At 46.1% G+C, this 13975-nt stretch overlaps 1 protein-coding gene across 1 annotated transcript in view; it reads right to left on the bottom strand.

Moving 5' to 3' along the window:
* The window catches only part of LOC122541415 (N(G),N(G)-dimethylarginine dimethylaminohydrolase 1-like), a 78521-nt gene extending 65384 nt beyond the window's left edge, over positions 1-13137 (bottom strand). Inside the window, exon 1 of the mRNA XM_043678173.2 lies at positions 11919-13137. Within this exon, the coding sequence (XP_043534108.1) occupies positions 11919-12209 (291 nt within the window). The 5' untranslated portion in view covers positions 12210-13137. The remainder of the gene's footprint in view (positions 1-11918) is intronic.
* Between the last annotated feature and the right edge of the window lie 838 nt (positions 13138-13975).

Below are 13975 nucleotides of genomic sequence, written 5' to 3'. Positions count from 1 at the left end.
TTTGGTCCATCAAGTCCACCTCGATTAGCATCACACCATTCCCGATAACCCTGCATTTCCCATGGCTAATCCACTTAACCTGCCATCTTTGGACGGTGGGAAGAAACCAGAGCACCCAGAGGGAACCCATACAGACAAAAATGTGCAAACTCCATCCAGTTGCCCAAAGGTGGAATTGAACCCAGGTACCTAGTATTGGGAGGTAGCAGCACTAACCACTGAGCCACCATATCTTCTACCCTCTAGACTGAATCTCGTGAACCTTTTCTGAACTGTTTCCAGTCCCTATTATTTTAACAATGTGAATTGTTCTCTTTTTATATATCAACTGCACATTTTCACTCTCACATTCTCAATAAACTATCCTACAAATCCTGCAGGCACCATACCAACCTCAGCAGCACAAACGCTCTCACCACACATATTTTTATAGTTAGTTTGTTAGACCCTGGGAAAATAGTGACTCTGTCTCGGCATCAGCTATATATAACATCACGGTAACACTTACTGCACACAGACTGATAGCGTAATGCACACTTCCACGGTGCTACATTGCAACAGCACCTTGACTGTAGAGTCAAACTGCACAGAAACAGTTCTCTCGGCTCAACTCGTCCATGCTGACTACTTCCTAAACCGAAGTAGTCCCATTTGCCCCATATCCATAGAATCCATACCGAACAGAAACAGGCCATTCGGCCCATTGAATCTGCACAGACTCTCTGAAGAGCATCCCACCCAGCACTCTACCTTATCCCCATGAGTCCGCATTTTTCATAGCTAATCCACCTAGCCTTCACATCCCTGGATACTACGGACAATTTAGCATGGCCAATCCAGCTAAACTGCACGTCTCTGGACTGTGGGAGGAAACCTGAGCACCCGGCGAAAACCCACATGGACGTGGGGAGAACGTGCAAACTCCACACAGACAGTTGCCCAAATGAGGGACTGAACCTTGGTAAAGGCACTGTGCCACCCCTGACTATCCCTCTGAACCCTTCCTATTCATGTACATGTCCAAATGTCTTTTAAATGTTGTAACTGTACCTATCCCTAACACTTCCTCTCGCATCCCATACACGCAGCACCCTCTTAAGTCTAGGTCCCTTTTAAATCTTTCCCCTCTCATTCTTAACTTATACCCTCTAGCTTTGGACTTCCCTACCCTGGGGAAAAGACCTTGGCTATTCACCCTATCATGCCCCTTATGATTGTATAAGCCTCTATAATGTCAACCCTCAGCCTCCAACACTGCTGAGAAAATAGCCCCAGCCTATCAGCCCCTCCTTATAACTCAAACCCTCCAGTCTCAGTAATGTTTTTTTGCACTCTTTCCCATTTAATAACACCATTCTGATTGCAGTATGATTGGCACAGTGACCAGTGCATCTGGCTCTACAGCATTGTACTAGTTTCTCAGTCTGGTTTATTGAATGGTCTCAAATCACAAAGCAAACTGTTTGTCATTGTATTTTTCTGTCCCCTCTGCAAGGGGACGTTGAGTTAAAATGAAAAATCGTGGACAGACAAGGCACTATTAGAAAACTCAGTCACTGGAATTTTCTGTCTTGCTGTAGGGAGATGAGGAAACATATTTGTTGTTTCCTGGTCTAATTGCTGACAGGATTTCCAGAAGGTCAGTCGGTAACTAAGATTTCAAAAGTACATTGAATTAAATTTAATAAATTTCATTAAAGATGTTTGCGCTGCTTTGCAGGCTAAAAAACAAAATACTGGAAAAGGCGTTTTCAGAATCTTTAAAAGAGAAAGAAAGATTTTGTGAGGATTTCCACAGGGTAGAGCATTAATTCAACAGGAATCTGTCCAAATGTAGGCCCCATTTCAGCAGGAAAAGAGGATGCTGGCTCTCAAGAATGTTTTTTTTGCAACCAGATGCTGAGCATTTCCAACTTGTCAGTCTTCCAACACTCCACACAAACCCTTCCACCAAACACTTGCCGAGATCACAGAGGTCAAGGTAAAAGTTCAAACCAAATCAATAAAGACTTCAGTTCTCCTCTCAGGAGGGAGGTGAATGGGCAGCCAGATGTTGTTCCTTCAAATTTTGAACGGGTTGTACAGGAAGGTATTTTCACTCGGGGGGCGGGAGAGAGAGGGAAGGGGCGGGGTAGACCAAGGACGTCGCTATTAAATATAGACACAACCAGCCCTCACAAATGGAATTGCAACCATGTGGAACATTTGAGCTGAATAATATAGACACGTTTCGGGGGGAGCACAGGAGGGAGACAGAAATAGAAGGAACATGTTGATAAGTGGAGATAATGTGGGGTGACAATGCGAACATTGGCATGGACCAGACGAGTCAAGTGGTCTGCTCTCATGCTGTAAATCTTCTGTGCAACACCACATGAAAATTCCTTCTGCAGGATCCGTCATGGGCTCATAAATCCACATTACGCCACAGGAGATGGAGATTTAAGCCTTAAACAGGAATCTCATGCCTGAACCGATGGTTTTTAATTCTTCCAAATGTCAACCCTCTTAAACAAAAAAAGGGGTACATCTGTGTCCTCGCTGCCTGGCCTTTAAACATGTCATTGGATAGAATATTGTCTCATGACCCACTTTTCCATCCTGTTCCAACAATGCCGAACAGCTTCCTAGGTGTCAAGACTACCTGACCACTTTTTTTTAGCTGCTTAGATTAGAGGTAGAAGTTGAATTTCCACTGGTGCGCCCCAAATGAACTGGGTGGTCTGAGGTCAAACCGATTTCTGCTGCAGGCACAAATGCCCAGTCCATACACTCAAAATTCCAATCTTCTGCTTAACCAATTCTGGATCTGAGCCAGGCACTGAACGACAGTGAAATAATAAGAAGCTGCACTGGGTGGAGGAAGAAAAAGGCAGACCCTTGAGTATACACAAAGTCGTCTTTATGGGAGTGCGTCTGCCATCAACTCCGATCTTGCAAGAGAAACAATTTCAGGCGGAATTGCATTATTCAGGCACAAGTGAAATGAAAAGCTTTCATTCAAGACTTGTCACAGCGAGAGGACAGAGTGGCTCCCTGAATCTCTCACAGGACTGCATACAATGAAACCCTTTTGCGCTGTCTTCCTTTCCTATTGACAGATTGTGAAATGCAAAGCTTCCCTTCATCTTCTCACTACTAAGTTAACAGAACACACACAGGCATCTGGCCCAAGGAACCTACGCTGCACCGTCAATTCCATCGACTTACTCTTTTCCCCTTTGAGTGCATTGACTTTCCTCTCCGAAGCACGTAACCCACCATCAATTCAATGGAAATTGGTTGGGCATGGAAACAAATAAATTTGCTAGGTTAGGGAATTAGAGCTGGGGAAATGAGCGTGATGGTCTACAGATAGCAGGGATGGATGGGCCAAATAGCCTTCTTCTATACCAATAATCACACTGTTGACTTAACACCACGCTGTTTGGTAGCAATTTCTACATCGTAGGTGAGGAAATATCTCCTGAACGCATGATTAGTGACAATCTTGCAGTTTTGCTCCATATTTTAGCTTCCTTGGGGCTCCGCTGTTCTTAATAATCCTACCCGAACAATCAGCTATTTCTGGTGATTAAAACTGCTGGCCCTGTGCTAGAGCGGGAATGATGTCTCAAAAGTGGATACCTCCGCCCCATAGCTGTATTTGCCTTTTCTGTCCAGGCCCATTTGCCTTCAACAATGTCTACGGACACAAACCTGGGCATTTTGCCATGTCAGTGTGTTTGCACACTGCTCCTCCCATTCTCAAGTGAGTCATTCTGCTCATCAAACACTCGTTTCATTAATAATGCCAGAATATCCAACCACAGAGATATTCTGCAGAAGCCACGCCTAAGGAGCACCATTCCAAACAAAGCATCCACATTTGCAAATTACACACACACACCCCGATGACAAACCAAGACAAGATCAGAAAAATGAAAAACTGCAGGCAGTTATAAGAATGAGTCAAGTTAACCAGTGGGCATCCAAGCTCTGAGGAACAGCAGTAGGTCATTCAGCCCTTCAAGCCTTTTCCACCTTTCTTGAGTAATGGCAATCTTTACCCACCTTGGCTGTATGACCCATCCCCATGACCCTTGGCTAGCACCATCTGCTGGTCTCAGATTTATTAAATTACGATGATATCAATTTTATTGATGTTTGTTCTGTATTTTCTAAGAACGGTTCAACAAATTCTCTCCAAATTGGCGCTATTTGCAATCTTGACCAAGGTGACAACCAGCTACTGAAATTAGCTTGCAGATATTAAGCTCAAACTGGGCACATCTGAATGAAGATCAAAAACTTCTATTGTTCTGTTCAATTTATTGCATTGATTCAGTGACAAGCAGTTTTATATTGCAAGCTTTCTTTTGTTGTTGGACAAAAGCTAACAGGATCAGAGAGGCATTCACAAAATCTAAAAACACAAATGCCCAAAGTAGTCCTACAGCACATGGACTGCAGCGGTTTAAGAAGGCAGGTTATTACTACTTTCTCAAGGGCAACTAGGAACTGGCAATAGATGCTAAGCAGTCAGCGATGCCCACATCCCAGGAGTGAACTTAATAAAAAGATATTCAAGCTTAAAAAGCAGGAAACCTCTAATGCAAGACCATTAGCTGTCACAGAATCAAAAAGGTCATGACTTTAAATCCTCAATTACCCCTGTTAGTCCAGGCTCCTTAATAACATATAGTGACCCCTGCCAGTCAAAGTATGCTTGTGAACTTTGCACTTTGACCCTCACTAGGCAAAGAGTAGTAAGGATTACAGAGAACACCAAGACAGTTAGATTGATTGAACACAGAGGTCTGTATGATCTAATTGAACAATGGGTTGAATGAACCTACTTCTATAACTATACCAATGATAATAGCTCCTTACCAACCTTCAGAAAACAGCATTCATTGAAATGTCTTTTTATGTAGAATAGCATCCTACATTCTTCAAAAGCTGTAGTGTCTGAGAAGCAGATGTCATGTAACAGCCAATGAGGAGCGTGAATGTGCAATAGATTGATTTTTAAAGAGTGATTGAAATGACGGGCAGTCTGTTAGTTTCTTTTATCCATCACTGACAAGTCCAGCACACTCCGTACAAATCAGCACAATCCAAACAGTCAACAAGAAATCAACTGACCTTCAAAGTGGAAACTATATAAATGTTGCCAAATTACTTTGCCGCTCTCAACTCAACCCTCCCTGTCCCAGACCCCAGAGTCCACCCCTGTACTCACTCATCACAACCAGCTACCAGTCCAGCAACACGAAATTTTGAAACGCATGTTACGATTTTTCAGATTGCACCATGGCCTCACTCCTTCACATATCTCATAGCCTTCTCCAGCACCACACCCCTCCAACATCTCTAAGCATCAGTAATTTCATCGATCCACCATTGGTGACCAAGGTAATGCCACCAAATGCAATCAACCTCACCCTGTCCTGCAACATCCAAAACTCATGCTCCTCCTTTAAGCAGCTCCTTAGCATCAATTCTCCACCAAATTCCTGCTGAATTGCTTCAACATGTGCTGATGTGGCTCCATGTTATGTAAGCTGATAACACACTAGTGGAACTTTAACTGCATTCAGATACAAACTACGCGGAGGCGATATGCTTCTTAATTCAAAATTCCTGCAGCTTATCAACTAGGTAATGGGGAGAAGAAAATCATTTTTAGCGACTCCCTCCCATCCCACATTACCATCATTTGTCTGCACCCACCTATGATCCAGCTCTGTAATGATCCTATTGCACTTTAGTAAGCTACATCAAGTTCACAATACTGCATTGTGTGACTGAAAGAGGAGACCATTGCTCCTCTACAATCAACCCTAAACTTTAATCGTAACATAAGTCGATCACTCTGTTCTGAAGATACAGATACCCACAAATGCAGCTTCTCAAAACTGTTATGCTTTCATTTAGCAGCACGCCTTGCCTCCGTACCATTGGTGTCACAGCCGCCACATGTAACAATGTAACTCAGTCTGTTCATACACATAGTTGCATACAGGCATGTCACTGATATCAGTGCACTGTGAACATTGTCAAGTGGGAATTGATATACAAATGAAGTGACACCTCCATTTGACCTGCCTCTTCCAAATCCCCACTGAACCAAGTCAATGCATATTCAAACAAAAACGACAAGAAGGTAAATGGAGTGGACGCAATTACCCAGAATTTGAGGGGGCAGGGTTGGATTACCAGCTACACGGATTTCTCTGGATATAGAAATGTATAATAAATACTCCCCTATATTCCTGAAATGATTTTAAAAGAAAATTCAGTTTGTCTCAGAAACCTGTTGTGCTTTAATCATAAAAATAAAAAAAAACTTGAGTACAAACTGTTTTTCAGAAGTTATTGTTTACCTCCAACTGAACAAAAAGTTTCATCTGTTGGTTGGCAATAGCAGCAAATCATGCAAACTTAGAAATTAGGAGCAAGAGTAGGCCATTTGGCCCCTCAAGCCTGCTCTACCAATGAATAAGGTCATGAATAACATTGATTGGAGGTCTCCACTTCACTCACTTGCTTTCCCTCTAATCACTGCAGCACAAATATGTACCAGCTCGCTTGCATATTTCATTTTACTTGAAAGAAAGGGACACAAACTCTATTTAAAACTCTGCATTAGAACTTAATTTTAAAAGAAATGCAGAGAAGATGTTCAATTACAACTTGCAAAAGAGAACGATCATCAAAAGAGGAAATTGTTTAAAATGCCAATGGGCAGGCTCTGTGGAAGTAGCTGAGTTGTTCTTGCAGAGAGCTGGCCCAAAGCCGATGGGCTGAATGGTCTCCTTCTGTGGGGGGTAACCATTTGATGATTCAGTGGTAATGAAAACATGACGTTTGCACAGATGTTTAGCTAACTGGGTCCCCTAGAGTGGAACTAGAGCAGTTATGGAAGTTGTTTGCTGACTCAACATTTTAGTTTAGTGAAATAAAAACAAAGACCTGTAGGTGCTGAAGATCTGAAATAAAAACAGAAAATGTTGCAGAAACTCAGCAGTATCTGAGGAGAGATAGGCAGAGTGTACGTTTCGGGTCTAGTGACTCATCATCAGAACATTCTAAAGATGTTTCACTCTGTTCTCTCTCCCCACAAAAGCTGCCAGACTTGCTGAGTTTTTCCAGCACTTTCTGTTTTTGAATTAGCTCAGTGAGTTCAGCTCAGAAGAATGACAAAACGTTTTGCAGCAAGCGACTTCAAGCATAAATAGTGAAGGGGCACAAGGTAGGGAAGAGAGATTGTGGCACAGTGAGCTGCCTATAGCAAGAAGCTCAGGGCTCGACTCCCACACCAGAATGTAGTAACCAACGGAGGTGGGTTCATGCATTTGTTTTTTATTTACTTCTGATATGGACATCATTGGCTGGGCCAACATTTATTGACCATTGCTAGGTGCCCTGATCAGAGAACTCAAGATCATGATGATTGAAGTAAGCAGGTACAAAGATCTGCCTCAAAAGAAGGTGAAGCAACACTTTACATTGGGGGGGCTGGACAGTGCAGGTGGTTAAAAGCTTTTCCAGAAACAAGACGGCATTGATTTAAAGTGATGCGCAAACGAAGGAAGGGTAACATGAGAAAAAGCTTTTTTCACACAGTGAGGAGTTAGGATGTGGAATGCACTGCTTGGAAATGTAGTGGAGGCAGGTTCAACGGAGGCATTCTCAAGGGAATTGGATGATTATTTGGATATAAATGGATTTCAGGGATATGGGGGGGGGAATGGGGGGGAAAACACGCAGGAGATTGATGCTAGTTAATTGAACAACCAATTGTGAATCAGAGGAATGACAACTAAACTGGAATCCATGTGAGTGGGATGGATGGGATGTAATGTTGAATAAACATGATTCCAATTCCACTCTATTACTGCTAGGGTTGAGATCAGAGTGGTGCTGGAAAAGCACAGCAGATAAAGGTGTTCTTGCTTCAGGCGTCAGGTGGTGGCGGTGGAAGAACGCCTCATCTTCCACCTCGGAACACTTCAACCCCAGGGCATCGATGTGGACTTCACCAGTTTCCTCATTTCCCCTCTCCCCACCTTACCTCAGTTCCAACCTTCCAGCTCAGCACCATCTTTATGACTTGTCCTACCTGCCAATCTCTCTTCCCACCTATCCACTCCACCATCCCTCCTCTCTGACGTATCACCATCATCCCCATCCCGATTCACCTATTGTACTCTTTGCTACCTTTCCCCACCCTCCTCTCTGACCTATTACCTCCATCCCACCCACCCGCCTCCCCCTCCATTTATCTCTCCACCCTCGAGGCTTCCTGCCTCTATTCCTGATGAAGGGCTTTTGCCTGAAAAGTCGATTTTCCTACTCCTCGGATGCTGCCTGACCTGCTGTGCTTTTCCAGCACCACTCTGATCCAAACTCTGGTTTCCAGCATCTGCAGTCCTCACTTTTGCTCTATTACTGCTATACAGCGTGAAAAGTCGTTGAGATTTATCATCGTCTCCGTTGGATGGACAAAAGCAAAAGAAAAGGTTTTAAAAACAAAAAGTTGCCACATGCACTGGTTAAGATCTGGAATTATTCACAGCCAGAAGAGTTCCCCAGGGTTGTCAGTGTTATGCAGCCTGCCCAGCTACATCTGGCAGGACACCAAACATCTGCACAAGCACATTCCTTTTCTTTTGCAAGTCCTGAAAAATTTTCCAGCTAATCATCTCTGTCCTCCCACGCACCCAATAGAAAGTCGCCACCTGTGGGAATCAGCAGGGAGAAAGGTCAGTGGAGGGGGACAGAACACGACAGGAATTCAGTGAATCGCACACTGCAGAATTGCCTGGATGAGGAAAACCTGTCATAACTGCACAAGTCTAATACCACACTCATGCTCAGTAACATGAAAGCCCGTCCTTCATGTCTGACTGATGTGCTAGAACTGAGAGATACTAGATAAAGATCGCTTATCCGCAAGAGCGGATGAGGAATTTCAATTACAAAGATCGATGGGAGCAGTTGGGAGTAACGTCCTTGAGGAACAAAACATTCGAGGGGAAATTCAGAAATTTCTAATTACCAGCAGCATTCAATATTATGGGAATGGGTAGAATAACAGGCATTGCCAGAACATTCTCAATGGGCTGAATGGCCTACTCAGAGTCCGAGAGTTTTACAACATGGAAACAGACCCTTTGGTCCAACTCATCCATGCCAACCAAATATCTTAAATTAATTTATCATCATCATAGAATCCTAACAGTGTGGAAACAGGCCCTTCAACCCAACAAGTCCATACTGACTCTGAAGAGCATCCTAACTAGAGTCACCCTACTACCCTATCCCTGTAACTCTGCATTTTCCATGGCTAATCCACCTAACCTCTACATCCCAGGACACTATGGGCAATTTACCATGGCCAATGCATCTTTGAACTGTGGGAGGAACCACAGCACCGAGTGGAAATCCACACAGACACAGGGGAGAACATATAAACTCCACACAGTCACTCAAGGCAATTGAACCTGGTTCCCTGTTGTTGTGAGGCAGCAGTGTTGACCACTGAGCCACCATTAATCTAGTCCTTTGCCAGCATTAAACCCATATCCCTTTAAATCCTTCCTGTGCACGTACCCATTGAGATGCCTTTTAAACATTATAACTGCACTAGGTTCCACCACTCCCTCCGACAGCTCATTCCATACATGCACCCCCCTCTGCATGAAAGGGTTGCATTTTAGTTCCCTTTTAAACTTTGCCCCTCTCATGCTAAACCTATGCCCTCCAGTTCTGGACTCTCCCACTCTGGGGAAAAAGATCTTGGCCATTCACTCTATCAGTGTATCTCATGATTTTATAAACCTCTATAAGGTCACGCCTCAGCCTTTGACGCTGAAAATAGCCCTAGCCTGTTCAGCCTCCCCATTTTGCTCCAACTCTAGCAACATCCTTGCAAATCTTTTCTGCACCTTTACAAGTTTAACAACATTCCTGATTAAGGAATTATGTCCGAAATGTCGACTCTCCTGCTCCTCGGATGCTTCCTGACCTGCTGTGCTTTTCCAGCGCCACACTTTTTGACTCTGATCTCCAGCATCTGCAGTCCTCACTTTCTCCAATATCTTTCCTACAGCAGCATTTTCTTATGCTCCTAGCTTTGACAAGGATGAGTAAAATCATGAGGCGAAGGGTCTTGGAAGAGTGGTGAGGGGAAATTGTTATAATAATTGGATGGTTAAAGTACCAGAGGGTACAGACCGAAGATGATTGTCAAAAGCAGCAAAGTCGACAGAAGATAAACATTTTCCAAATGGAACCTACCACCCAAGCGTGTGACAGAGGCATAGTCAATTGAGGATGAAGAAAATGTAAGGTCACAGGAAGCATGTTAGGTAATGACAAGTTTGCATTGATCTGTTGGACAGCCAGTACAAACGTGATGGGCCAAACAGCCACCTTCTGTGCTGTTACATTTGAGATTTTGAAAAAAGAATTGCCTGAAAGGCAAAATAAAAAGTGTTCTGCACTCAGCCAAGCCCATGGAGATATTCCTCACTGTGTTACACTGATCCAAATCCAGTTTAACAAAGGTTGCTGACAGTAGAAACTGGGATTAGGCTTAGCTTTGTTGCTTTACATAGTAGAGCAGTTGTCCAGTCTCTCTCTCTCTCTCTCACACACACACTCTCTCTCTCACTCAGACACAGACAAACAAATAATACCTGCCTGGCTGAACTAATGGAATGATCAATGACACTGTAAAGATATCTCGAGCCAGCAGCTGGAGTGAAAAGAGACAAAATGGCACATCCCAGAAACATAGTTCACCCGAAACAGAACTAGCATGCCAGGTGTTGGGAATCACAGTTTGAAGCCAGTGACTCGCCCTGTATTAACAAAATAATATGTGTCATGTTTCAAAATCACCCAAGCCTCAGGCTTGGCCCTCAGTGACTGTCAGAACAAATCAGTTTAACCTTTTGCAGGAGCAGAGCTACTTGTGTGGCAAGGGATGGAGGGAGGGAGAAAGAAAGAGGGGGGACTGGAAGATGGGTGAGGAACAGATCAAGTAAAAAACGTAGGAAATGAAAGCCTAGAGCAGAATGGATGGGTAGTGGTAGACAGGGGTAGTTGAGGGGGTACGGAGGTTAGTTTGGTGGGTGTGATTGGGGGAGGGAGGAGTTGGGGAGGGGAGAAATGGGGGGAGTGGGGTATGTGGGAGTAGGGGTGGGATAAATGGGGGAGTTGGAGTACTGGGAAGGATGGTGAGGGTAAATGAAGGGAGGTTGGGAAAGGGGAGGAGATTTGAGAGAGATGGGGAGAGTTTGGGAGAAGAGAGAGGAGAGAATTTGGGGAGGGGGATACTTTGGAGGGAGGGGGAGAATTTGGGAGGTGAAGGAGTTTGGGGGAAAGTTTTCGGGGAGGGGAGAGATTTGGTGGGAGGTATGTTTGGGGGACTTTGGCGGAAGGGGAGATGGGGGGAGTTTGGGGCAAAGGAAGTTGGGGGGATATTGTGGGAGACGAGAGTTTGTGGAGAGATTGGGGCAGGGGTTTGGGAGGAGATTGGGCAGAGGTTGGGGAGGGAGGAGATTTTTGGAGGTAATTGGGAAGGATCAGATTTTTAGGGGGAAATTGGGGATGCGGAGACTGGGTGGGTGCATTTTGGGGGTGATTGGGGAGGGGAGAGGTTGGGGAGGGGAGAGGTTGGGGAGGGGAGTTTGGGAAGAGATTGGGGAGGGGAGGAAAGTTTGGAAGGAGAACCAGTTGAGGTGTGTGGAGGAATTGGGGGGTGGGCAAAGGGTGAAGAGAGTAGTTGAGTGTGTTTCGGGGTCTGTTTTGGTTTGGGATACACAACGGGCATCAGCAAAGTGCGGAAGCAGAGCCAGGGAGACGGGGGAGGGAGTCCCTCCTGAATCGTCTCTCTCTCTCTCTCTCTTTCCCTTGTCTCTCACCTCTTTCCTCCTGTCCGGATCTGCGGGGCGGGTCAGAAGAGCGGTGTCTCCTTGCACCACCACAATGTCCTCCACACAGAGGCTGAGGGGCAGCCCGGGCTGCTCGCTGGCCGGCAGCTCGATCACCTGCAGGCCCAGTTTCTGCCTCAGGATCCCGGTGTAGACGCCGAGCTGGCGGTGCAGTTTCGCAGCGTCCAGCCGGCAGCCCTCGCTGTCCTCCCCGTCCTTCACTCCCACTCCGGCCGGGATGCCCCTGACGATAGCGTGGGTGTACTTCCCGAACAGAGCCATGGCTCCCGGTGGAAACTGTACCTTTGCCCGGGAGCTGGAGACCAGCAGATCAATCTGAGTTCGACTTTTGGTTCAATTGCTAAATTCCGGTCTAAATCGTCTCTGCTTGTCCCTCGCTCCTGTCTAACTAATTCTGTGCCCGTTATGAAAGTACAATTACCCCAGTCCAACTCGCCTCCCGCTATATCCTTTTCCCTGTATTCCCCCTCTGTTCCTAACCGCTTTATTCCCGACTTGATTTGAACCCACAAGGTTGTGGTTAAGAATCCCTTCCTCCCTCTCTCTCTCCCCCGTCCTTTTAACCCGTTTGCCTTCTCTCGGAGTCCGCACTAACCCAGCACCGGCCGATTCCCGCTCGAACCGTGTGTGGGTCCCGGACCCCTCGCACTTTTTTCAAATTTCAAAACAAATGTGACTTTTTTCCGCCCCGCTCCTCACGGCTGCCTCCTGTCAATTGGGCGATTTCGATGTATAATCTGATCTGATGTCTCCTCTTCCCCAAGAGTGATCGGCGCTTGACCACGCACCGACCCCCAGACAAATCTAAAATCTTTGACTCACAAATTCCCTCATGTTCCGCCACGCACTCACTCACTCATAGTTACAGTAATCCTCACATCGGATCTGTAGAGTCCCCTTTTTTGTCTCCCCCCGATTCTTTTTTCTCTCTATCGATTTTTGTCTTTATTCTCTCTCTCTCTCTCTCTCTCTTTCTTTGTCCCCTCTCTCCGGATCCCGCTCCGTTTACGGATGGATACTGTGTGATAACGCCGCCGAGAGACAGAGATTTAAACGTGACTCGATATTAAAGCGTTTCCAACGGGCAGTGTTTACAAAGAGAGAGAGAGAGAGAGAGAGGAGGGGTAGCAAAGACAGGACCGAGACAGGGAGGGGAGAGGCGGAGCGGAGGGAAGGAGGAAGGTGAAATGAGGTAACGGTTGGTTCCTCTCTTCAAGATGTACCCAGTCGGTAACTCCCTACGCTGTAGGACCGAGGACGAAGTTTCATTGTAACACGTTAAGATACGTGGCCCCCTTTCAGTTCTGAGACCTTTACTCCCCGGAAATAGTCTTGCGAGGCAGCTGGACTGATGCACAGCAAGATCCCACCAATAGCCAGGAAACCCCCACCCAGAGATTTCTTGATGAAGGGCTGATGTTCGAAATGTCCATTCTCCTCAGGATGCTGCCTGACCCGCCGTGCTTTTCCAGCGCCCCACTCTCGACACTGCTCTCCGGGGGTAGGGTGTGTGTGTGTGTGTCCCTCAACTTCAACCTCCTCCCCTCCCACCCAATCGCCGCCAACTCCACCCACTGCATGGCTTTTCGCCGTTCGGCGTGGCGTCCCTGACAGTGCGGCGCTGCTGCGGGTGTGCACCGGCTCGGTCACCGGTCTGGATCCCCTCGCTCTCTCAAGGTCTCTGCGGGGCGGGGGTTGTTTGAGACTCGAACTCTCGGCCCTCCGGCTCAGTGCGACTCAAGAGAGCGGCAAACGGGGGGCGGGGGGGGGGGGGGATGGGAAGGGAAGATTACAGGCAGAAAATTGCACCCCAACCCTCATCAATTGACTTGAAACCTGGCTCCGCTAACGGAGCCAAAAGTGCCGTCTGGATGCAAGGAGGAAGCTCATTTCTGAGCAAGGAGCTGCCTTAAGCGATGGGAGAAAGCAGAGTGAGGCTCGGGGAATTTTCTTTTAAGTGTGGGGTGGACGGGAGGCCACTAAACAAAGGGAGGAAATCTTCAGGAATTCAAATAACACGGAGAGCA

The sequence above is a fragment of the Chiloscyllium plagiosum genome, unplaced genomic scaffold, assembly GCF_037043375.1.
Source record: "Chiloscyllium plagiosum isolate Xiang-an unplaced genomic scaffold, Cpla_swu_hap1 HiC_scaffold_35, whole genome shotgun sequence".
NCBI classification, from domain to species: Eukaryota; Metazoa; Chordata; class Chondrichthyes; order Orectolobiformes; family Hemiscylliidae; genus Chiloscyllium; species Chiloscyllium plagiosum.
Note: the sequence above shows the minus strand (reverse complement) of the source record. Positions and strands in the feature narration are given on the sequence as shown.